A 26,182-nucleotide genomic window follows, 5' to 3' on the forward strand; every position below is an offset into this window, starting at 1 on the left:
GCAGAAGAATGTATGTATGTATATTAAATAAAAAAAAGGGTTCCTTTATTTATATTCTTTATATTTAATTTAACAATTTTGCAGCTTAAAAATAAATCTTAAAATTAGAAATAAAGATCTGTGTCAATGGGATTTTCCCCACCTTCTCATATTCAAATATAGCATGCCAGGCCAAAATAAATGTCACCATAGACCAACTTCGGCCCACAGGCTCTAGATTTGGGCATCTCTGTCTATTACACTGTAAAACTCTAAATACTGAATGCCGAGTGCCTGTAAGACTACGAGTCGCTGGATGAGGATCAGCTTGTTCCCACTTTTTTTTTTATACGTCAGTGTTGGTGGTGTGAGTAGAAATCATCATCTCGTATCATGGGAGTTGTATTGCGCCTTACTGAGAAGCCCAAGCTAGGACAACCAGAGATAAATAGTGCATCAATTAATGAAGGATACAGGCTTGACATACACTTTGGGAAATAGTGTATTACATCTAGACTGTCCCTTAAAAACACTTTTAGTCAATTGGAAAGACACCATTCAGGACTGGTCGTGTACTCTGTGTGATCTCTGTGTGATCTCATCTCCACCCATGATATTTGCTCGCACCATATTAGCCACCACCTTTGGTTCACAGTGTGATTCCTGCCCTAAAGAATCTCTTACCCTCAGAAGGATTAAATCAGCCATCTTTTTTTTGCATAATAAACATTGTGCTTGTGGGAAAAAAAAACTGATGTCTGCACTCAATGCTCTGTCCATTGCAGCCTAGATATGTAACAAACATGTAATGAAAACTGAATTGGAAATAAAATGGTTCTTTAAAAGCTTTATGTTTATATCTAAAAGTGTATAAATTGTTTTAGACTGTTTTAAAAGTTTATAGGACTTCTAATTTTTTTTTTTTTTTAATTAATAAAAATTTGCTTGTATTTCAATACATGCTTTGTATAATGAGCATCATGCATTGTTATCTTGAGATATAGCTTCGGTATACATGGAAAAGGGTTTCCTGTTGTTCAATAGGGAACCCTAGCGGTCAAAATTATATAGGCCTGAGTCAGTAAAGAACAATAAGATATAACTGGATAATGAAATGTCCAATAAAGGACTATGTTTGATTTTATTCTACAATAGTGTAACAAATTGGAGAAAAGTGAAAGTGGGATGGATATATATATATATATATATATATATATATATATATATATATATATATATATATATATATATATATATATATCACATTACACACATTGTATATGTATGTTGCATATGTATACATATATACACACACCCATTGTTTATCTGCCAACACTAGACCTTTGATAGATGATCTTGTAATTACATCTAATTAACCTAATGAATTCATAATATACCCCCCCAATATGTGGCTCTTCTCCAAACACAATTGTATGAGATGCCATTGGATTCTGTATTTCAAATTTTCCCTTTACTTGGTCTAGAAGGCCCAAACCTGTTCCAGCATGACAATGCCCCTGTGAACAAAACCTGGAGTGGAAGATCTTGAGTGGCCTGCTATAAAGCTCTGACCTCAAACCTACTGAACATCCATGACCTGTATTTCTAAATTACAATTACAGCAAACTTGAACAAAAGTTTGTGGACAACTGAGCACAAGATTGGTATGTGAACATCCCTTCGCTTGTGGAGATTTGTGCTTATTAAGCCACGAGAGTGTTAGTGAAGTCAGGTACTGATGTAGGTGAGGTCAGGAGGCCTGGGATGCAGTCAGCGTTCCAATTCAACTAAAAGGTGTTTAATAGGGTTGAGGTCAGAGCTCTATAGCAGGAGATCTTCCACTCCAACCCATGTAAAGCATATCTTCATGGAGCTAGCTTTGTGTACAGAGGTCAGGTTTGGATCTCCTAGTTCGAATAAAATCTCCAAGTTTCCTATAAACATAAATATACATATTAGATTATAAACTCAAAGTCATTGGTAATTAAACTTTATTGATGGCATCAATAAAATGAATCCACCAGAATTCAATTAATTATGGTAAAATATATTAGAAAGGAAACCCACATCACCTTTTAAATAAAATACATTTGTAGCATAGATTGTTATAAAAAAATAATAATTTTACCATGCAGACACAAATGCAAGTCAAAAGAAAAATTCTCAGCACTCTCACAGTTGCATTAAGGCAAATACTCCTTAGTTTTCCTGAAAACAACACGCCCTCAACCGATTCATGTCAAAACACTGTACTCAATGAAAACATTTCGAATTATTTATGAAAATTTTCATTATGCATTAAAAATAATCAGAAATATGTTAATGAAATAAAGTGAAATAGTGATATTGGCGAACGTTCTCGTATTGCACAACGGTAAGGCGATATTTACAGTAAAGCGTTAATAAAGATACAGAAGTAGTCTACATTAAAACGTTAGTTTAAAAAAAAACCCTTGGGTTTTGTACCGAACAGTTGAAAACAAACCCGTTCCAGAAATGTTCATTAATGCAACAATACTGGTCGTAATGCTGTTTTCTCTGTAACATGTGTACGAACAGATCTACGACAGGCATCACTGAACTTTTCAGATTTTGGAGGACGTTCTGGGGGTATCTTGGTTATCAGCAAGGTTCAGCTTTTGTCTGGAGAATCACAGTTAAGGAACTTTCACAACCCTGTAACAGACGATATGGACGAAAGTATCGAGACACCTGAATTTTTTTTTTCCTATCATACTTTTTATTCCTGCTCTACTGTTAGCATGACATATTCCCTGCACGTGAACCAAAAAACCCAAAACTCTTCCACCATGACAGTTCTCCTGTGCACAAAAGCCAGCTCTATGAACATCTAGTTATTATGGATTAAAGTGGAAGATCTCCTTCTACAGAGCTCTGACCTCAACCCTGTTGATCACCTTTGGGATGAATTGTAACTTTTACTGCACAACAGGTCTCCTCACCTCACCTACATCAGCACCTGACTTTACTAACACACTTTAACAAATGTCCAAATGCGCACACTACAAATTTAGCGGAACACCCTCCCAGAAGAGTGGAAGTTATTATAACAGTAAATGGGGAATGGGATGTTTAAAAAGAAATGAATATCAATTTTATACTCGGGTGTCCACCAACATTTGTCCATATAGTAAGTGTAGCTGAATCAAGATCAGCTGATTGGCTCTTACAGGAATTGATTTATTTTTTTATTTTTTTGCATGTTACTTTAAAAGGATACATTGAAGTACTCAACTCTTCCAGCTGAGAATACAAAAAAATAAGATTTCATTATTGTGAAACAAAATTAATACAAGGCAAAGAATACAAATGGTAATTTACACACACACACACACACACACACACACACACACACACAGTGATTCCATAACTATAATTGGTATACATTATTTTGGCATGATTTAAAAGAAAAGTGTTCATACCTGAGAATCTCCTCCTTCTACATCCTTCACAAATATTAATAATTGTTTTCCAGACATACATTATTAATACTTACATTTAGGAGAAGTTTGTCCATGTTGGAATCGCAGGCACGCTTGCGCTGGTCCACAGGCAGGTCGTCCACTTCGGCATTGAGGTCGAAGTGCAACCGAGCGAGTTTTTCCTGCATCTCTCGGACATGCTCCATTTGATCAATGGAGCACTCGTTGCCTTGTATACAAACGGAAAGATCAGGATTTGTTTTGTGAAACTGTGACGGCGATACATCTTGCACTTGCGGTTTCAAACGTCTTACCAAAGGCCTGTAGTTTTCCCGAGTGGAAATCGTTGAGAAGGCTTAGCAAGCCTTTCTCCATCTCCTGGACATCAGAGACATCTGTGAGGAAGGAGTGCTGAATCGGAGCAGACTGGCTACTCAGCCGGCTCTGTACCTTCGGCTTGTCTTTCACACCTCTGTACGTCATCGATAAAACAAGAGAGAGAGAGAGAGAGAGAGAGAGAGAGAGAGAGAGAGAGAGAGAGAGAGAGAGAGAGAGAGAGAGATCTTTATTGTAACGCTGACTGCACCCCAGGCCTCCTCACCTCACCTGGGATCAGCTCCTGATCAAGCCATGATAATGTGACGGTATACTGATTTAACATCATTCAGCAATCGAACACGTCTTTGAAAAGCTGTCTGTTCCTTCACCACACTCATCTTTACCTGCGAAATTTCGTCTTCTGGCTGGAGGGTGCACTGGTGCCGATAAACCCTAAAGTCTTGGAGATGGAGCTGAGGTTCTTTCGGGTCGTGATCGGAGGAGCGGCCTGGTTGGTCGAGGGTCTTGGACTTTTTCGTTTCATCTTCTTCTCCTCCATTCTACCAAAGTCCACCATCCAAAGCATGCAGAAAGGCAAAATAAACAGAACGAATCACTGGTGCACATTATAGGAGGAATAAAACTGTTTGCAGAGCTTCATCAGTCTTTTTTTTGTCTTAGTCTAGACTTATATTCATCTCAGAAAGAAAAGATAATAGAGTTTGAAGTATTCTGTTGTTATGGCCAGCAATCGTGTCCATGCAGGACCTCTTCCTAGAACCCTACACGAGTAGCTCTGGCATAATTGTCAAAGTAAACTGTTTTGAAATTATGATCAGGTCCTGAAATCATAGGCAAGAAACATCTGCTCTTTCTTTAGATCTAGCATGCTATATATGTTAAATTAGCAAACAAACCTGGTGTTATTTTCAACGCAGCGCCAACGCCAATATTTACCTCCTGCTGTAGACGTCTGCGTTAAGATGAATAAATATATTGTCTGAGAAACATTCCTTAAAAAACAGCAAGTGTCTCGTGTCGAAGCTTCAAGTAACCTGAACGAGCAGAAAAGTTTACAAACGCCACTTCCTTGTCGCGCTGTGTGACGTCACGTATTTGCGACCTCCCAGGAAATAAAATGTCTGAAACAAAAAAACAAAAACAAAAAAAGTTGAACTTGTCGTGTATAGACACACATTTGTAAATAAGATCAATAAATAAAGCTGTAGAATATGTTAATGGTTTTAAAAGAAAATAACTATAAAATGTAAAGAATACAAAATTTGATGCAGGTACTGTCATATGAACAGTTCATATGAACTACAATTAAATAATATGAAGTGTTTAAGACTTCTGGTACAATCCCGTAGAAATGTAAAGTCCAAAGTCTGAGGTTGACTCACAGTCATCATTTACACCATTTTATATATATTTATATATAACAAACTAATTCATTTAACTTTGACAGAACAAATGTACAGATGTTCCACTTTATTTTCAGTGGAAAATCCTCCCTTAGTATGAATAACAGCTATACACACTCTCTGCATCTGGACAGTTCAGAAATGCTTTGCCATGCTTCTCGTAAAACGTGCAGGAGTTGTTCTTCACTAGTTGGAGATTTCTTTCTAAACTTGTGATCATCCCAGAGCAGATCAATAGGATTTAGATGTGGTGACTGGGCAGGCCATTTCATGATCTATTAACACTCCAGCCGAGAGGTTGCTTTCTAAGTTAAGCTTACAGAGCTTATATGTGCTTTGGCTCATTGACAGAATTGTATCAGAATCAGAATCAGAAAGAGTTTTAATGGCAAGTATGTTTGCACTAATAAAGAATGTTTGTGTGCTGTTGCCTTTTATCTAGTTTGTTGCATAGAAACTAAAAGATTAGGCATGTGTTTTAAAAATGATTAAACACCAAACTTTTGGGAAGCACAGAGTTTCTACCCATTTTGTAAGGTCAAGTCAAGTCAAGAAGCTTTTATTGTCATTTCAACCATATATAGCTGACGCAGTACACAGTGAAATGAAACAACGTTCCTCCAGAAACCTGATGTTACATACAACAACAACACAGAAACAGAAAACACACGGCTAAGGACTAGTAAGTGTCCTCGGCACATAAGATGCAGGTGTGCAACCTGGTGCAAACAGTGAAAAGACAACATAAGTAAGTGCAAGACAACACAGGACAGTGCAAGACAAATACATAAAATAAAAAATAAATCCAGGAAAGATGTGCAAAAACAGCATGTAAACAATTTATGGTAATGAAGTGATGTGAGTGGTACTGAAGACATGGGTGTGCGAAGTGAGTATGAGTGTGTGTTGAGTCTGGGTTGTACAGATCAGTCATACAGTTTTGTGTGTGTGTGTGTGTGTGTGTATGTGTGAGTTCAGGGCTATCTTGTCCATCCATCCATCCATCTTCTCCCGCTTATCCGAGGCCGGGTCGCGGGGGCAGCAGTCTTCCCTCTCCCTAGCCACTTCTTCCAGCTCTTCCGGGGGGACACCAAGGCGTTCCCAGGCCAGCCGGGAGACATAGTCTCTCCAGCGTGTCCTAGGTCTTCCCCGGGGTCTCCTCCCAGTGGGACGCGCCCGGAACACCTTCCCAGGAAGGTGCCCGAGCCACCTCAGCTGACCCCTCTCGATGTGGAGGAGCAGCGAATCTACTCTGAGCTCCTCCCGAGTGACTGAGCTTCTCACCCTATCTCTAAGGGATCGCCCAGCCACCCTGCGGAGAAAGCTCATTTCGGCCGCCTGTATCCGGGATCTTGTCCTTTCGGTCATGACCCAGAGATCATGACCATAGGTGAGAGTAGGAACGTAGATTGACCGGTAAATCGAGAGTTTCGCCTTGCAGACAGGTACATCGACCGCATTACTGCAGAAGCTGCACCGATCCGTCTGTCAATCTCCCGTTCCACCCTTCCCTCACTCGTGAACAAAACCCCAAGATACTTAAACTCCTCCACTTGCGGCAGGAACTCCCCACCAACCTGAAGTGGGCAAGCCACCCTTTTCTGACTGAGGACCATGGTCTCGGATTTGAAGGTGCTGATTCTCATCCCAGCCACTTCACACTCGGCTGCAAACCGTCCCAGTGCATGCTGAAGGTCCTGGTCTGATGAAGCCAACACGACAACATCATCTGCAAAGAGCAAAAAAACGAAATCGTGTCGTCACCAAACCGGACACCCTCCGACCCTGGCTGCGCCTAGAAATTCTGTCCATAAAAATTATGAACAGAACCGGTGACAAAGGGCAGCCCTGCCAGAGTCCAACATGCACCGAGAACAAGTCTGACTTACTGCCGGCAATGCGAACCAAGCTCCTGCTTCGGTCGTACAGGGACCGGACAGCCCTTAGTAAAGGGCCCCCGACCCCATACTCCCGGAGCACCCTCCACAGGCCGCCGCGAGGGACACAGTCGAATGCCTTTTCCAAATCCACAAAACACATGTGGACTGGTTGGGCAAACTCCCATGAACCCTCCAGCACCCTGTAGAGGGTATAGAGCTGGTCCAGTGTTCCACGGCCTGGACGAAAACCACACTGTTCCTCCTGAATCCGAGGTTCTACTATCGGCCGTATTCTCCTCTCCAGTACCCTGGCATAGACTTTCCCAGGTAGGCTGAGAAGTGTGATCCCCCTTCTTAAAAAGAGGGACCACCACCCCAGTCTGCCATTCCAGAGGCACTGTCCCCGACTGCCACGCGATGCTGCAGAGGCATGTCAGCCAAGACAGCCCCACAACATCCAGAGACTTGAGGTACTCAGGGCGGATCTCATCCACCCCCGGTGCCTTGCCACCGAGGAGTTTCTTTACTACCTCGGTGACTTCAGCTTGGGTGATGGACGAGTCTGCCTCTGAGCCCTCAGCCTCTGCTTCCTCAATGGAAGACGTGACGGCGGGATTGAGGAGATCCTCGAAGTATTCCTTTCACCGTCCAACGACATCCCCAGTTGAGGTCAACAGCTCCCCACCTCTACTGTAAACAGCATTGGTGGGGCACTGCTTTCCCCTCCTGAGGCGCCGGACGGTTTGCCAGGATCTTTTCAGGGCCAGCCGATAGTCCTTCTCCATGGCCTCACCGAACTCCTCCCAGGCCCGAGTTTTTGCCTCGATAACCACCCGGGCTGCAGTTCGCTTGGCCTGCCGGTACCCGTCAGCTGCCTCAGGAGTCCCACAAGCCAACCAGGCCCGATAGGACTCCTTCTTCAGCTTGACGGCATCCCTTACTTCCGGTTTCCACCACCGGGTTCGGGGATTGCCGCCTCGACAGGCACCGGAGACCTTACTGCCACAGCTCCGAGCGGCTGCTTCGACAATGGAGGTGGAGAATGTGGTCCACTCGGACTCAATATCTCCGGCCTCCCTCGGGATCTAGTCAAAGCTCCGCCAGAGGTGGGAGTTGAAGATCTCTCTGACAGGAGACTCGGCGAAACGTTCTCAGCAGACCCTCACAGTACGCTTGGGTCTGCCGAGTCTGTCCAGCTTCCTCCCCCGCCATCGGATCCAACTCATCACCAGGTGGTGATCAGTTGACAGCTCCGCCCCTCTCTTTACCCGAGTGTCCAAGACATACGGCCGCAGGTCAGATGAAACAACCACAAAGTCGATCATCGACCTACGGCCTAGGGTGTCCTGGTGCCACGTGCACTGATGGACACCCTTATGCTTGAACATGGTGTTCGTTATGGACAAACTGTAACTAGCACAGAAGTCCAATAACTGAACACCGCTCGGGTTCAGATCAGGGGGGCCGTTCCTCCCAATCACGCCCCTCCAGGTGTCACTGTCGCTGCCCACGTGTGCATTAAAGTCTCCTAGTAGAACGACGGAGTCCCCCACTGGAAGGTGGCCCCACGTCGCTCCTTCGGGCTGAGCCTGGCCGGACCCTGTGGGGAAAGGCCCGGCCACCAGGCGCTCGCATACGAGCCCCAACCCCAGGCCTGGCTCCAGGGTGGGGCCTCGGCTGCGCCATACCGGGCGACGTCACGGTCCTTGATTTACCATTTCTTATAAGGGGTTTTGAACCGCTCTTAGTCTGACCCGTCGCCTAGGACCTGTTTGCCTTGGGAGACCCTACCAGGGGCATATAGACCCGGACAACATAGCTCCTAGGGTCATTCGGGTACTCAAACCCCTCCACCACGTTAAGGTGGCAGTTCAAGGAGAGGATATCTTGTCTTATTGTTTTATTTTTTATAGACCTGACCGGTTCAGACACATTTACAAATTTGGCCTTGACCAAAAGTAAACCCTGAACACGTGCTCAGAAAGATAGACACTACATCAAGACTGTGTTTCGGTGTAGAAACAAAACAAATAATAAACCGATTAAACATTTATTACTTAAATGTATTTCAAGTAACATGCAATCACTGGATATGGTGGTGTGCAATTAGATATAATTTGTGGAATTTTCAAGTTTCAAAACTTTGTAAAATTTTTTATTCTGGAATCAAAAGACCTGATCATAATGCCAGTCACTTTCAGTGATCTGTTTAGTGTCATGCCGGATCTCGGGAATGCAGGGTGTGATTTTTCTTGGATTCACACCGGATAGGCACACATTTATACATCTATATATCCACCTACTAGGTTGTGGGAGAAAACTGGAGAACCCTTATTAAACCTACACACACACACAGAGCCAACAGATAAACAATTAACCCAAAATCGGGGGCTCATGCAGGATCCACAGTGAACCACGACTCCTGTAATAAATATGTTTAATAGACAATATTAAATCATGATAATATAATCTCTGAATAAAATAAAATTCTCTGAGCTCTATATCTACATAGAGTTTGTACCTTTTTAATGTACACATCCACCAGATGTTTTTTTTATGTGTTGTACACCATTCTGTAAATTTCAAGCAGCTGTTCTGTGTGTTCAGAAGATTCTAAAACAATCACACCAGGTACAAGTCAATAAGATCACATTAATTTCAATTTCACAACTGACACATTATTGGACGGGTGTTGTATTTGAACGACAACTTGTATTGACATTGTATTGCCTGTAGATGGCCCTCTTTAATACTAAACATCTATTAAGACCGCATGAAAAAAAAAAAACAGAATGGGTGTGTTTCCTAAAGATTAAATAGTTTGTTTTTTCCCAGTTTATTCGGAGATTGGTTTAATCTTTTGTTTTTGCTTTTTCACTTTTTGATCCAGTGCATAATGCCATGCTTGAAAACATTTTTAAGTGCAAAAATATATAAGTTTTGAAACATCAGTATGAAATTCTGCCTAAATAGTACTTTTTTAGCACTGCAATAACACTGGCATATTAAGACTGCTGCCACATGACTGTAGGGATTCTCTCTGTGTCCATGTGGTTTCCTCTGGGTTTTCAGGTTTCCTCCTATCTCCTGAGTGTTTGTCCAATTCAGTGTGTATTCCTGCCTCATACTTATGGTTACTAGATCCATATGTATGATCCAGATCCATGAAACCCCAAGCATGACAAAAAGAGGATACTAAAACTGAGAGGGGTGGTAACACACTCCAGTGCTGAACATTAGGAAATATAGCTATATATAATTCTATAATTTTATTTAGAATCAATTACCATTGTAAAAGCAACAGCAATCTAAAATATGCCAACTGAGGAAAAGGTGCTGTTATAGGAGCATTATTAACATTATTAATACTAACATTAGTCTAAAAATGTCGTTTCCCAGATTTACAGGATCCCCTTTAACTGATTTTTATATTTATTATCACATGATCATGATTTCAATAATTATAGGCATTATAAAATGCATGGACTCTAACAGTACGGATCGTTTCCATCACTGTTACAGAATGCTTCAGGGACCTTTTGAAGTTCCCTGGACAACACTTTGAGAACCATGGGTCTATATCACAAGTTTCCAGCTCTTGGTCTTGGAGGTTCCTGTAGTCCTGCATATTTTAGTGTTCTCTCTGATCTCACACAAACCATTAAACACTGAATAGGTCATTATGTCCAGAGGATGTACTGGGAGAAGTGAAAATGTACAGGACTGAGAATCACTGTAACAGAATGCCTTATCTGCATTTTGGGGTTCCCACTTTGAGAACCATGGCTTTATATAAAAAAAAAAATCCCATTTTTAGAGTAGACCTTACCAGAACAGATGGCCAAGAGTTGAAGTGGTGGATGGAATAAAATATCATGAAGCGGACGTGAATTACATGCTACTTTTTAGAAAACAATAAGAAATGTGGTCAATACACATATGGATTAAGAGACAATCTGAGAGACTTATGATACAGATAGTTTGGTCATGTGCAGAGAAGAGACATGGGGTATAATGGTATAAGAATGCTGAGGATGGAGATGCAATGAGGAAGGCGCAGGAGAAGGTATTATGGAAGTGGTGAGGGAAGACATGCAGAGGGACAGGGTAGTGCGTTGATGGATGATCCACTATGGTGACATCCACAGAAGAAGAAGAAGAAGACACATATTGCTCAAGAGGGCATATCAAAACTGTGTTGTCTATGTTTTGGGGTATTTCCATGGAACTCCCTGGCTTTGTTTCTGCTCAGTATAGTCTTCTGCTTTGACACCACTGAACTTCCTTTACTCGATATCTTAACAACATTATTGGATTTGTTACTATTGACAGTAACAATGAGCAGCAGCTACGCTAATTTCTCTCCACTGCTTCTCTTTCTCTACCCATCCCGAGGCATCCTGAGGTTGCTCCAACCTCAGTCACGTTCCACCTCATGAAGATTGTGGACCTTTAAAGAAGTAGATGCTGACCCCACAAACATCTTGAACCACCCAGAGACATACCAGCACCAATTGGATTCCACTTCATGTGGAGTTTTGACACTGGACCTCTTTGAGTGTTTAATGGCTCTGGCATGGAGAAGCTGGTGTTGGATCTGTGATGATCACAAATGTTGAGCTATTTTATAAGTTGCTCAGTAGCTCCTAGTTTTATAACCACAATGACTGTAAAATACTGTAGAAAGATCATTACTCATAAGCTTACACTCCAGTGCTCATGTTAGCTCTCTCTTCAGTGTTCTGTATTGTTTAAAGACTATAATCACAGTCTTGATGTCACCCAAATGAGGATGGGTTCCCCTTTTGAGTCTGGTTCCTCTCACCTTAACTGTTAAATTCTGTAAAGCTGCTTTGAGACAATGTCTGTTGTGAAAAGCACTATAGAAATAAACTTGACTTGACTTGATAGGAATTGGGCAATTCAGCAGTCCCTGGATTAAGTTGGATCTAGTGATGGGTCGTTCCTGGAGGATTCATTCATTTTGATCTTTACCGTGACTCAGAAGAATGAGTAGTCTCAAAGAGTAATTAGTTCATTTTCTACTGGACGCCCATGAAAAAAGCATTGCGAAATCTCCCGTAGGTTATGTACAGGAAACAGAATGGAGTAATTCATCTCAGGAGTCCTCTGTTCCGAGTCATTCTTTCTTTTGTCATGTGACTCCCATAGGCACTACACAATAGATTTTATTTGGTCTAAATAAGTATTGTTACAAGACGTTACACAATGCAATAGATCAGGTTTTTTAGGCCCTAGTCTTAACATTATTGTTACAATAATTGTTTGGAGTCACATAACAAAAGAGTTAACGACACAGACTAAAAGATATACAGTGAGGAAAATAAGTATTTGAGCACCCTGCTATTTTGCAAGTTCTCCCACTTATAAATCATGGAGGGGTCTGAAAATGTCATCGTAGGTGCATGTCCACTGTGAGAGACATAATCTAAAAATAAAATCCAGAAATCACAATGTATGATTTTTTTTAACTATTTATTTGTATGATACAGCTGCAAATAAGTATTTGAACACCTGAGAAAGTCAATGTTAATATTTGGTACAGTAGCCTTTGTTTGCAATTACAGAGGTCAAACGTTTCCTGTAGTTTTTCACCAGGTTTGCACACACTGCAGGAGGGATTTTGGACCACTCCTCCACACAGATCTTCTCTAGATCAGTCAGGTTTCTGGCCTGTCGCTTAAAAACCACGGAGTTTGAGCTTCCTCCAAAGATTCTCTATTGGGTTTAGGTCTGGAGACTGGCTAGGCCACGCCAGAACCTTGATATGCTTCTTACAGAGCCACTCGTTGGTTATCCTGGCTGTGTGCTTCGGGTCATTGTCATGCTGGAAGACCCAGCCTCGACCCATCTTCAATGCTCTAACTGAGGGAAGGAGGTTGTTTCCCAAAATCTCGCAATACATGGCCCCGGTCATCCTCTCCTTAATACAGTGCAGTCGCCCTGTCCCATGTGCAGAAAAACACCCCCAAAGCATAATGCTACCACCCCCATGCTTCACAGTAGGGATGGTGTTTTTGGGATGGTACTCATCATTCTTCTTCCACCAAACATGTTTAGTGGAATTATGACCCAAAAGTTCTATTTTGGTCTCATCTGACCACATGACTTTCTCCCATGACTCCTCTGTATCATCCAAATGGTCATTGGCAAACTTAAGACGTGCCTGGACATGTGCTGGTTTTAGCAGGGGAACCTTCTGTGCCATGCATGATTTCAAACCATGACGTCTTAGTGTATTACCAACAGTAACCTTGGAAACGGTGGTCCCAGCTCTTTTCAGGTCATTGACCAGCTCCTCCCGTGTAGTTCTGGGCTGATTTCTCACCTTCCTTAGGATCATTGAGACCCCACGAGGTGAGATCTTGCATGGAGCCCCGTCCGAGGGAGATTGACAGTCATGTTTAGCTTCTTTCATTTTCTAATGATTGCTCCAACAGTGGACCTTTTTTCACCAAGCGGCTTGGCAATTTCCCCGTAGACCTTTCCAGCCTTGTGGAGGTGTACACTTTTGTCCCTAGTGTCTATGGACAGCTCTTTGGTCTTGGTCATGTTAGTAGTTGGATTCTTACTGATTGTATGGGGTGGACAGGTGTCTTTATGCAGCTAACGACCTCAAACAGGTGCATCTAATTTAGGATAATAAATGTAGTGGAGGTGGACATTTTAAAGGCAGACTAACAGGTCTTTAAGGGTCAGAATTCTAGCTGATAGACAGGTGTTCAAATACTTATTTGCAGCTGTATCATACAAATAATTAGTTTAAAAATCATATATTGTGATTTCTGGATTATTATTATTTTTTTTTTTATTATGTCTCTCACAGTGGACATGCACCTACGATGACAATTTTAGACCCCTCCATGATTTCTAAGTGGGAGAACTTGCAAAATAGCAGGGTGTTCAAATACTTATTTTCCTCACTGTAAGGGGTGAGCCACTCATTCCTTAGTCCTTAGCTGCATTGTCATATTTTCATTATTGGAACTAAAGTCAAAGTCAAGTCAAGTCAAGTTTATTTCTATAGCGCTTTTCACAACAGACAGGCTGTTCACAAAACTCCCTTAGATGTTATGAGGAAGAAACCTTAAGAGGAACCAGATTTAAAAGGAAAACCCATCCTCATCTGGGCGACATCAAGAGTTTTATAACAAATCTTATACAGTCTTATACAGTCTTTATGGTTATAAAACTAGGAGCTACTGAGCTCAACATTTGTGATCATCACAGATCCAACACCAGCTTCTCCATGCCAGAGCCTTTAAACACTCCAGGAGGTCCAATGTCAATGTTCGTGATAGTAGATCTTAGTTAGTGTTGCTGAATTTGCTGATTTGGAAATGGAACAATTGACTCTATTTTTTCTTAAAGGAACGAAATGAAATAAATGACTCAAAAAAATAAATAATCGTTCATTTTTATCAACTCGATTCAAAGAACCGACACACGCGCGTGCAACACAATTTGCGCATGCGCCGTTGAGGGCCGTCTGTCATATGATCGGACATGCGCAGAAGTGTCAGCCATCTAAAGGAATCCGCAGAGTTGATGTGAAGACGGATCCGCAGAAAGTTGGAAGTGAAAGGGAAAATCGGGTTTACCGCAGTAAGTAGCGCCTCTCTGTTACCACGAAGTGTTCACCATACTTAATAATAAAAATAATAAAAACAATATTACAAAAAAAAAGTCTGATGAATATTCCCTTTTTGTCCTACAAGGAAAGAGGAACTAACTTAGTAAACTAGCCAAACATTAGCCATGCTAGCTTACTAGCGCGCAGCTAAAACTCCAGGAACGGTTTACTTTCGCGGTGTCAACAAGACACATACAAACCAACCCGTTTTTTTTTACCAGTTAAAGACAAAGAAGACGCGGAGACACTATGAGCAAGCAGTAAGTATGACCATCTGGAACCACGGATCTGGTGCTGGGATTGGAATCTGCCACTGGGTTTTATTATTTTCCGCATTAACACCCAGTCGAGTCCGATCTCATGGTGGTGGTGGGTGTGGGTTCACACTACTTTTTTTTCTTTTAGTTTCTTGACACTGTATTAAGACTCGTATTTAAATGGCAGACAGTTTGGGCTGTGAATCACAGTGCAGCTTGCCGTACAAAGCGCGGGACGTGTCCTAATCGGACCTCTGCGTGTTCGTCATATGTAGTACGATGAGGACTGTGTTTCAATATCATAAAGAAGGAAGCTTTTTACTTGTCACATGTACATTACAGTACAGTGAAATGTTTTGTTTATGACCCAGCTTGTTAGGAAGTTGTGGGTCAGAGTGAGACATGATACAGCGTCCTTGGAGTTGGAGAGGGTTGAGGGCCTTGCTTGAGGGCCCAACAGTGGCAGCTTGGCAGCGCTGGAGCTTGAAACCCAGACCTTCCGATTAGCAACATAGAGTCTTAACATTTAAGCTACCACTCCCCTGATCCTATTGGGATTGTCCCAGTCCCATTGGAATCATCCTGATCAAGTTTCTTTAACCTATTGGAAGCGCCCTGATCCCGTTGGGATCCCGTGGGAAGCGCCCTGATCCCGTAGGGATCCCGTGGGAAGCGCCCTGATCCCGTAGGGATCCCGTGGGAAGCGCCCTGATCCCGTAGGGATCCCGTGGGAAGCGCCCTGATCCCGTCAGAAGCTTCCTGATCCCATTGGAAGTAGCTTTTCATAAGTAGATTTCTTCCCATAACTCTCACTGTTATGTTCAGTCTAATGAGTGAGGTAATTGTCAGTAAAAAAAGACATGTTGGGAAACCAGTTCATGTAGAAAAACCAGAAATGTTACTTATTATGGTTACGTCTAGCCTATAAGTGTGTGTGTGTGTGCGCATGCAATTCAGTGATAATGCATTCTTAGTTGTGAGTAAATCTAGGGATAGAACTGAAGCCAGGGGTTTTTATTACAGCTTAAAAAGGACACGGAAACACTAGCCTTGGACATAAAAAAAAAAAAAAAAAAAAAAGACATTTCCTTTTGTGTTTGAGTTTCTTTGCACGGGAAACAGATATGCTGTGTCTGCAGTATTTTTTGTTTGAAAAAACACCATCATCTGCTCCGTTATCTACATCCCACTTCATCTCTAAGGCTTTGCTGCATTTTCATCCATTTTTACACTTCCATATTTACCTGGAGTTCTGGTGGTAAATAACGCACTGAACCAGCGATCACTTGCTTTGTTACATCGTTCAAGGATGATAGGGATTATCCCCCCGCCCCAGTGTTTGCCGATGCTTGATTGCAATTATTTACAAATATTTGCTTTTCAAATTAGCGACTTAAAAAAAAAGAGACAGAGAGAGACACCTACAAATTTAATTTGCTCATCGTTTCTACATCTTTTAACAAAATCCTGTATTAACTTATGTTTGCCAGATTTGCTTCTCATTATCATTCATGATCTCCAGAAGCACCTGTAGCTGGATGGATTTGCTTAATATATATTAATTTCGTATTTTAGGAAAATGTGGAGGTACTACCAAGATTTAAGATTGGCAAATTAAACAGGAGCATGGAGAAGCTGATAAAAGCTCTTGTGCAGTGCTTTTCTTTTAGTAGGACATGCAAGTTCAGTGTAATGTGACCCCAGGAAGAAGGAAAAGGACCAAAGGAGCCAGGAAATAATCAGCCCAGCACAGCCAAACTGACCATCCGCTTAACACTTAGGCCTCCACAATCTTGTTTCAAGTTTCAACACCCACAAGGGTCCCACCGATTTTACACAAGTCTAATGGTGTGCCTTCAAAAAAAAAAAAAAAAATCATTATACTGATATAAAGTCTCCAAATCAGCTGTTTTTATATAGAAAAGAAAAGTTTCCTCCAGGCCTCGATCTTCTCAAGATACTCAGGAATTTTTCTTAATGTTTTTTTTTTTTTTTAAATATATATATTGCTGCTATTTTTTTATGCTGCTACATTGAAATATAACTTTCAGTTTACAGCCCATGTTCTGTGTATTTATTGTTCTGCACTTGTCTTCACTTAGTGTTTATGTAGTATGGCATTCTCTCATGTTCCTGGAAAACAATATTTCCTAATGTATTCAAGCTACATGGAAGAATAAAGAAAAAAACAGTTTGACTTGAATCATGGCTGAACTGATATTGGAACAAATGTGTGTATTCTGTTCTGTGTTCTAAGTAAGTTTCCAGAAGAAACGGATGTTTTCATGTAATTCTTGATTTGACAGGGTTTCTTTTAAAAGTTGCTTAGATTCTCACAGAAGACTGAGAGATGTATCTTTCCAGAAATAGATGTTTTTTCAGGCTCTTAAGTGCAGACATCTTGATTCCTTGAAGTCTGGCCTGCCTCAAATGCTAGTGATGATGATGTTTGCCTTGATGGCTTGTGACCTTGTCCTTGATGATGGTAAACAGCTAGGACTGTAACTAACTTTAAGAAAAGAGTAAAAGAGGTAATCCTTTTAAGCTCTATTTTGTTTGGTCTCTTCCGCCCCCATATGGTATAGTCCTTTAACTCCGCCCCCACTAGTTAGTGAGATGCACACATGGAAAAGGAAAGTCATGTCGCTAAAATGCTCTAAAATCGTACAAAGTTCTTAAGGAAAGTAAGGGATAATTAAGCACCTAGCTGGAACGGGAACAAGGTACTGTTGTTTAATGTGTATATGCATTAATATGTGGGTTAATCTATTTAACTGTGAAGAAGTATTTTAATGTGTTATCACTTATGTCATGTGATACGTCAGTGTAACATGACACTCACATCTGTGACATCATTGTGTGACATCACAAAAGGGTTTCTTATAAATGGCTATTCGTGTTTGTTTGTAAGAGCTGATTGTATTATTTGTTATTTATCTGTTCTGTAGCTCTTACGGTGTTTCACTAAGAAAAGGTTTTTCATCAAGGAAAGGTAGATTTTGTGTTTCCAAAGACACAATCTGTTCAAGACTCATCCACCCTGCTTGTGTTACCTCGAAGTAAATACTTCCAAATGCCGAAGCAGTTCATAGAGTTCATTGGCATGAAATGATTAAGTGCGAATGTTTCTCACGCTTGATTCACTTTTACCACCATGTTCAGTATCTTTTGTCATACATGCCAAAACTGATCACAACAGCTGGAGCAATAATTTCCTTTAGTTATGCTGGAGTTATGAACCTTCAGAAGTGGGTTATAAGCCTGCAGCTGGAGCCAAAACTGCTCACATACAAATGCTTCTAATAGAAATCAAATCGAGAGTCACTGGTTTTCTGAATTTGCAAAGCTTTTTTGTTGAAATGGTCTGAAGTGTCTGAATCCAGTCACCATATGACACTGGGACATAAGGACATGTGGCCTCCCCTTTACATTTATGCCATTTGGAAGACTCCCTTATCCCAACTGATATACGTTTATCTCATTCATCCAACTGAGCAACTATGGGGTTAAGGGCCTTGCTCAGGGGCCCAGGTGTGGCTGGTTCATTGGCTGTCAAGTTTTGAGACATTGCCATGTATTGGTTTGCACAGAAAATGTTGTGAAAGTCAGTTAATTGAAGCAACAGTTTAGGACAAATTTCGTTTATATCTTTGTTGCACTGCCCAATCTACAGTTAGCCTTAAGATAATCATTGTTAACCGCTAGGGAAGCGATTTCTGTACCTGGGTCTGGTGAAATGTTGTCAAGGTACTAATGGCCCCTAATGCTCAGTCTATACATTTTGTGATTCCTCCTGGTAGACATGTAACCTCTGGGACAGAATGCAGTGGCCAACCGTTATACGTCTTTTTTTTTTTTTTTTTTTTCTTTATTGCTCCTGGGTTCCTGGGCTTGGAGGAAAAAGTCAGGAGATCCCAACAGCATGAAAAAGTTACCCTGTTCCTGATGGCTTGGTGCATTTAACTGAATCGTCAATAAGAACCACTGCGGAATGCAAGAACCCCTACCACAAAGATCTTATCATGTATAGTTTTAAAATGATTGTTGGTTTACTTCGGTGTATAAAGTACATTTTCGAGTTATTACAGATAAATTCAGTGACATGTTTATGTTCTCTCTCTCTGTCACACACACATACCACCAATTTAACTTCGTATTAAATCTTCCTAATGATCATTGAAGAACACATTGAAGGCTGAAGGCCACATATCAAGTGTTAAAGAAAGTGATGTGTGTTTGTATGAGTGAGAAAGAGACTGATATCTTTTGGTTTCCTCTTCAGCTTGTTGCATTATATTTCTCACTTCCGTTAGCTTTTGCCACTTCTGAACTCAAATTTTGCTATATAAGCAGATGATTATACTCAAATTATACCATAAAAAAAAAGATAATAATTAAAAAATAAAAAAAGAAATCTATTCAATACTCATAGTTTAAAATTATAATCAAAATATTATTTTAGTACTGGGCTTGATTGGGGGGTTTCTCTCTCTCTCGCTCTCTCTCTCTCGTGCTCTCTCTCTCTCTCTCTTTGTTTTAATTTTAGTTGTTTTTTGGTTTTTATTTATTAAAAAATGAACTGACTCCCTATTTCTGACCCTCAGACCCCAGAGTATAGAGCTTGGTGCCAAAGGTAATCCAGCCAATTTTGACAGCAGCAAGATGGCCGACATGTCAGTGGAAGAAATCACAATCCGAGCCAACCAAGTGACTGATGAGGTACGAATGTCATGGTACCATGTTGCAAAAAAAAAAAAAAAAAAAAAAAAAAAAATTGTCCTTTGCATATAAAGTCAGCTCTGGTATGTTTGTGTTTTTTTATGCAAAACATGATTCAAATTATTTATTTTAATGCTTCTGTCCTAATATTGCCTAATCTATAATCTGTTGCTCTTCTTCTGCTTTTTTCTTCTCTTTTTCCTGCCTTTTCTCTTCTGTGCCTTTCGAGGGACTGGGATGAGCTTTTTTTCTGCTGTGCGTTAACCCAATTTGGGTACTAACAGCATGAAAGATGGTTCCATGAAGGACAGCTTGGGTAAACTAATAATGTCACACTTTTATCACCACTCATGGGGGCATTTCTCTTCTTTCTATACTTCCATCTACCGAAATTATGATTGTGTACTTGGTTTCCGCATTTAATGGTTAGCGAGTGTACTGTGGTCTAACATTTACAATAGGAACTGTTTTGTTTCCACTTCATTAAAGTCAGTGTAAAACTCGTATAGACTGATATTTCTAGTGTTTATATGTTAATTTTGATGATTTTGGCTCACATTTAACAAAAACCTACCAATTCACTATCTCAATAAATGATATTTCAGTAGACCAATCAAAAAAACATTTTAGTGAATTGTTGGCCTTCTGGAAAGTATGTTCATTTACTGTATATGTACTCAGTACTTGGTAGGGGCTCCTTTTGCTTTAATTACGGCATCAATTCGGCATGGCATGGAGGTGATCAGTCTGTGGCACTGCTGAGGTGGTATAGAAGCCCAGGTTTCTTTGACAGTGGCCTTCAGCTCATTTGCATTTTCCTCTTGACAATACCTCATTTATTCTCTATGGGGTTCAGGTCTGGTGAGTTTGCTGGCCAGTCAAGCACACCATCACCATGGTCATTAACCAACTTTTGGTACGTTTGGCAGTGTGGGCAGGTGCCAAATCCTTTTAGAAAACGAAATCAGCATCCAGCATCTCCATAAAGCTGGTCAGCAGAGAGAAGCATGATGTGCTCTAAAACACCCTGGTAGACGGCTGTGCTGACCTTGGACTTGAAAAAACACAGAGGCCCAACACCTGCAGATGACATGACTCCCGAAACCACCACTGACTGTGCAAACATTTTCTGGACCGCAAGCAACTTCTGTGCCTGTCCTCTCTTCTTCCAGACTCTGGGACTTGATTGATTTCCAAATGAAATGCATTTCCAAAGGAAATTTTCTTTCCTTTCATCTGTAAAGACGACTTTCGCTCACTGAGCAACAGTCCAGTCCTTTTTGTCCTTTGCGCAGGTAAGACACCTCTAAAGTTGACACAAGGAATGCGCCAGTTGTAGCCCATGGGTACGCCTGTGACTGGTGGCTCTTGAAGCACTGACTCCAGCTGCAGTCCACTCTTTTTTTTTTTTTTTTTTACCCCCCCCCCCCCCCCCCCGACCACAATTTTTCCTTCCATTCAACTTTCCATTAATGTGCTTGGATACAGCACTGTGAACAGCAATTTCTTTAGCGATGACCTTTAGTCTCTTACCCTCCATGTACAGGGTGTCAATGATTGTCTTCTGGACAAGTGTCAAGTCAGCAGTCTTCCCCCATGATTGTAGAGCCTGAACCAGACTGAGACACCATTTAAAGGTTTAGGAAACCTTTGCAGGTGTTTGGATTTATTGAGCTGATTAGAGTGTGACACCATGAGTCTCCAATATTGAATTTTTTCACAATTTTCTGAAATACTGAATTTAAATACAGCTTATTTTATAAGTCATAATTATCAAAATTAAAAGAAATACTGTGTGTGATGAATATAATGTTTCACTTTTTTCACTTTTTCATGAATTTGCACCTGTGTGTGTGTGTGTGTGTGTGTGTGTGTGTGTGTGTGTGTGTGTGTGTGTGTGTGTGTGTGTGTGTGTGTGTGTGTGTACGTATACACACGTCCTGACTCACACATTACCAAATTCGAGTAGTGTATGTAGTTGTACATGTGATATCCCCACAATGTGAATAGGGCACTGTGTTAGTAATGCTGACTCAGTTTTCTCTACTTTTTTTTTTAGTCACTTGAGAGCACGAGACGCATGCTGCAGTTGGCAGAGGAGGTAAGCTTGGTTTTTACCCCCAAAATCCAGTCAATTAAAAAAAAAAAAGAATCTAAAAGTGGTGCCCTGGTCATTTTATTTAATGAGAATTGGTCCTTAGAGTGAAACTGTGTTCACACGGTTTGTTTTTTCCCCCCAGAGCAGGGAGACTGGAACTAAAACCATGGTCATGTTGGATCAGCAGGGAGGTAAGTCAAGTTTTATAACCCGATGCTTTTTTTTTTTTTTTTAGAGTAAGTACAAATAAGATACACACATGTTAACATTTCTTATATCGATACAACAGGATACAAGTTCTCAGATACTTCAGCAATCAACAGCCTCTTACTTCTCTGGTTTGCAAAAGGGTCATGATCAGCATAGATGTGTCTAGACAGCTTTTTAGCTAACATTTAAAGAAAATGCAGTAGTAAGCTTAACAATATGGGCAAATGTTTGTGGACACTTGACCATATGTGCTTTTTAATATGCTAGTTCACATTTAGTTCCGTTTGCTGTTGTAATAACCTCCAATTTTCTGGAAAGACATTCCACTGAATTTTGGAGGGTGGTTTTGGCGTTAGTAAAGTCAGGTACTGATATAAGTGGAGGCCTGGTGTGCAATCAGTGTTCACATTTTTCCCAAAGGTGTTTAATAGGGTTGATGTCAGAGCTCTGCAGCAGGTGATCTTCCGCTCCAATCTATATAAAGCATATCTTCATGGAGCTAGATTTGTGCACAGGGGCACTGTCATGCTGGAACAGGTTCAAGTGAAGGGGGGAATTTAATTCAATCACATGCAGATACAATTGTTTACCTATCAATTTGTGGTTAAAAACTACTTTGCCACCATGGTCTTGATCGTTGTCATTTCATGTCATCTTTTTGTCTGCTGTTTGTTAGTATTACGTTTTTTTTTTATGCGCTTGAAAAACGAGACTAGAAATAGACACACGGATCCCTAGTTTTATCACGTATAATTCTGTTTTGTCACCTTTACCTAGAACAACTGCGGCGTGTGGAGCAGGGGATGGACCATATCAATCAGGACATGAGACAGGCAGAGAAGAACCTGACTGATCTGTCGAAATGCTGTGGCCTGTGTGTCTGTCCCTGCGATAGGTACGATCTACGCTCCCAAACCCTGAAATAGTTAAAAAGCTGTAGCTCGGAATCAACCAGAAGTTCGTATTTAATAATGACCATAATAATAAGCTTATTTCAAATGAAGTACTGAGAACCCGAGTTTATGTTTTGTATCTTTTTGCATAACTGTCACTTACCTTACAGAGTGAGATCCATTGAGAACGATGGGCGGTACAAGCGTACTTGGGGCACTGGAAATGACAATGGCACAGATGGTGATGGAAGCGTGGTTTCCAGCCAACCCACCAACCAGCGCAACGGGCAGGCGGCAACAACAGCTTCCGGTCCCTATATAAAGAGGTAGAAAGATGACCGTTTATCAGCTTATAATAACTTGTATAAATATGATATAAACTTAAATATTCAGCTGAACTGATTCATTCATAACCCCCAGCTTTTAATCCTAACACACCCTGGCTACATACAAGCTTTTATTCACATCGTACTAAAAGGAAAAATTCTAATGTTTACGGACAGAATCACGGAAGATGCACGGGAAGATGAGATGGAGGAGAACCTGGGGCAGGTGGGCAGCATCATCGGGAATTTGAAGATCATGGCTCTGGACATGGGCAATGAGATCGACAAACAGAACAAGACCATTGACCGTGTTAACGAGAAGGCAAGTTCTCTTTACATAAAAAAAAAAAAAAAAAAAAATCATTCAAACATTTTTGTCGGCTTTTTGTGTATCAGATTAGATTAATCCTGTTGATGTGGTCCAGTAACCGTTCATTCACTTGATTAACTTAAACCAGTATACTGCTGTGCACATGCACCTAGGTGTCCTAAAAGCAATACAGCACAGCTCAGCAGATCATCGAGTCCCACTGGAAGTGAGATGCCCATGCTGAATTACAGAACCTACATCAATCTTTAGTAGTACTGAAAAGTCTTTAAACTCTATGGCATTTTCCTGATGGCTTATAAATATGGTATTAACCTGGGTTAATACACTTTATATGGACAAAAGAATTGGGACACCTGATTTTTTTTTTTCAGCCACATGTGGTTCTTCCCCAAACTGTTACCACAAAATTGGAGGCATATAAATTGTATGTCTTTTGTATGCAGTAGCATAACATTTTCCCATTATTTCAATTAGGAGACTCAAACCTGTTCTAGTGGAACGTTTTCCCGAAAGAGTGGAGGTTATTATAACGACGAATAGGGAAGGGGTGCTTAAAATAGCACATAATCTTATGCTTAGGTGTCCACGTGTAATTTAGTTTTTATTGTTTAATCAATTGATGTAATATTTTGGATTGGATGGGTTACTGAGTGGTGCTGTGATTTACTGTCCTGACAGGGGAAAAAAGCTTATTGGTTAAAAAAAATAATAATAATATTTATATGTCTAAAAAAAGGTCTAATGTCCTTTTTCTTTATTTTTTTCCCAGGCTGACATGAATAAAGCTCGTATTGATGATGCCAACCAGAGAGCTAATAAGCTTCTGTAGAGAAGCGATTTCGAAACAAGCAGCTTCTCTCTCTCTCTCGTTTGGTCTTTTTTTTTTTTTTTTTTTTTTTTTATCAAATACACAAGCACCTATTTGTTTGAAGGGCAAAATTGTTTTAGCTTTAAAAAATGTTCTTCCACTGCCTCCTGTGCCTTTGTGTCATTTGTTTAGAAGCCTTTTTTTTGTAAATAGAACTGCACACACACACTGCCTCAATCAGGTCTTCGCCACTAGATGCTGGACAAGCAACGTGGCGTTACGCCATTCTCTGGTAATCGCTATCCTGACTTTCTGTAATTGTTCTCCGAGGGTTGCTGTTTCAATGCCCTCTTCAGCGACTTGCCTGGGTCTTCATGGCTGATACATTTTATCATTATTTCGTCAATAAAAGGACAAGAGACCTGTGTTTGTGTCTTCACGTGCCTGTGTGTAATTTCTCCTTGTAGGCTGTTCTGTCATATTAACCCACTTTTACTAGGGTTGTTACATATATAATTGTTTACTTGTTATATATCTGTCCTTGATTGTATCTATATTTAATTATTGAAAAAATCTGTGAATGAATTAACCCTAATGGAGTTTAATGGAGTTTGTGTCTCCTGGCCCACACTGTTTTTTGTTCAAAATGACTCATGTGAGCAAAAAAAAAAGTGCACAAAATACAGAGGTTTATGAAGGTCACAGTAATTGTTCTTTTCACTATCAAATAAAAATAGCTAGGTATTTAAATTTGTATTTGAAATTTTAATAAAGCAAATACAGAGCCTCAACAATGGTATGATTCATCCTTGTGCTTTCATTTTATTTTTACTTTGACTAAATACCAGCAGGTGGCAATGTTGGTCTTGTCTGTCATTTTTTCATTTGGCGTTTTTAAATTAAAGATTGAAGAGACGGGAAGGCAGGGAGACGATTTTCAGCTTTACACTATGCCCTATTCTCTCTCTCTCTCTCTTTTTTTTAATCTACTTTTTAAATCACATTTACACTTGAACATGTTCAACCGTTGACTTTCAAAACATTAAAAGGAAATTAGGCAATGCTCCACTGATATTTAAAAATTTCTTCTCACATAAAATGTTATTGATATGATTGGAAATAGTTTAGAATTGAAATGATCTGTTAGCCCTGGTCCTACACAACACTTTTGTCAATAAAATGACAGCGGATCTATTGAATGATTTGTCCCTGATTAATTAGAATCAATTTAGTGTGATTCTTTTATCCTTTTTTTTTTTATTCATTTATAATTGTGACTTGAATAAAATTATTAGTGTGTCAGCTTGGAAGCTGTCAAAGCATAAGATATAAAAGCCTATTGATTGGGATGATTTTTTTTGGGAGAAGGGGTGGTTGGTGGCTAGCTGACCTAGCAATAGGCCTTGGAGGAGGAATTGGAAAGTATGACTGGTCAAGCTGAAGAAGTCAAACTTTGTCTTCCTTCCTCTCAAATTCCAATATAGTCATCATTCCATGATAGTCATCAACATGCTGACCTCTCGCACATTGAAAAAAGCTTACACACACACAAGGGGTTGAAGTCCCCCCCACCCCCATTTCACATACTTCACAAACTTACAACTTTGATTATTTAAATTTACTGTCACACTTTCAGTGAGCTTTCAGTGTAATTTATTTTCCTGAAGTATGGTTTTCTTCACTGGCGCCGTGAAGTGTGAAGTCACGGTTTGCTAACAGGAAACATCTGCTGGCTTATGGCTTTTGGTTAAGACCCCCGATAAAGTATAACCATTTGCATTTACTACAACTGCATGCACTGGGCAACACTACAGACAACTTATTGGCATCATAAAAATGACA

General features: G+C 40.5%; 2 protein-coding genes across 6 annotated transcripts; one reads left to right on the top strand and one right to left on the bottom strand.

Moving 5' to 3' along the window:
• Positions 1-1,953: 1,953 nt before the first annotated feature.
• Positions 1,954-4,852, bottom strand: ccdc28a (coiled-coil domain containing 28A). Of its 4 annotated transcripts, none has more exons than XM_083550384.1 (6): positions 4,698-4,852; positions 4,145-4,300; positions 3,737-3,894; positions 3,497-3,651; positions 3,221-3,243; positions 1,954-2,622 (listed from the first exon to the last, which is right to left on the bottom strand). In XM_083550384.1, the coding sequence occupies exons 2-6, from the start codon at positions 4,297-4,299 to the stop codon at positions 2,565-2,567; spliced, it is 549 nt and encodes a 182-aa protein (XP_083406510.1). In that variant the 5' UTR covers position 4,300; positions 4,698-4,852; the 3' UTR covers positions 1,954-2,564. The 4 variants fall into 4 exon arrangements, with proteins under 4 accessions (XP_083406510.1, XP_083406513.1, XP_083406511.1 ...); XM_083550387.1 differs by having other exon boundaries at positions 4,145-4,303; positions 4,698-4,836; XM_083550385.1 differs by having other exon boundaries at positions 4,658-4,821.
• Positions 4,853-14,519: 9,667 nt separating this feature from the next.
• LOC310731522 (synaptosomal-associated protein 23-like) lies at positions 14,520-25,134 on the top strand. Of its 2 annotated transcripts, XM_083551189.1 has the most exons (9): positions 14,528-14,670; positions 14,920-14,958; positions 19,560-19,674; positions 21,734-21,775; positions 21,915-21,963; positions 22,760-22,877; positions 23,046-23,201; positions 23,379-23,523; positions 24,302-25,134. In XM_083551189.1, exons 2-9 carry the CDS (start codon positions 14,948-14,950, stop codon positions 24,359-24,361), a joined length of 696 nt encoding a protein of 231 aa, XP_083407315.1. In that variant the 5' UTR covers positions 14,528-14,670; positions 14,920-14,947; the 3' UTR covers positions 24,362-25,134. The 2 variants fall into 2 exon arrangements, with proteins under 2 accessions (XP_083407316.1, XP_083407315.1); XM_083551190.1 differs by lacking the exon at positions 14,920-14,958 and having other exon boundaries at positions 14,520-14,670.
• Positions 25,135-26,182: the final 1,048 nt, after the last annotated feature.

Source organism: Silurus aristotelis (genome assembly GCF_946808225.1).
Source record: "Silurus aristotelis genome assembly, chromosome: 9".
NCBI classification, from domain to species: domain Eukaryota; kingdom Metazoa; phylum Chordata; class Actinopteri; order Siluriformes; family Siluridae; genus Silurus; species Silurus aristotelis.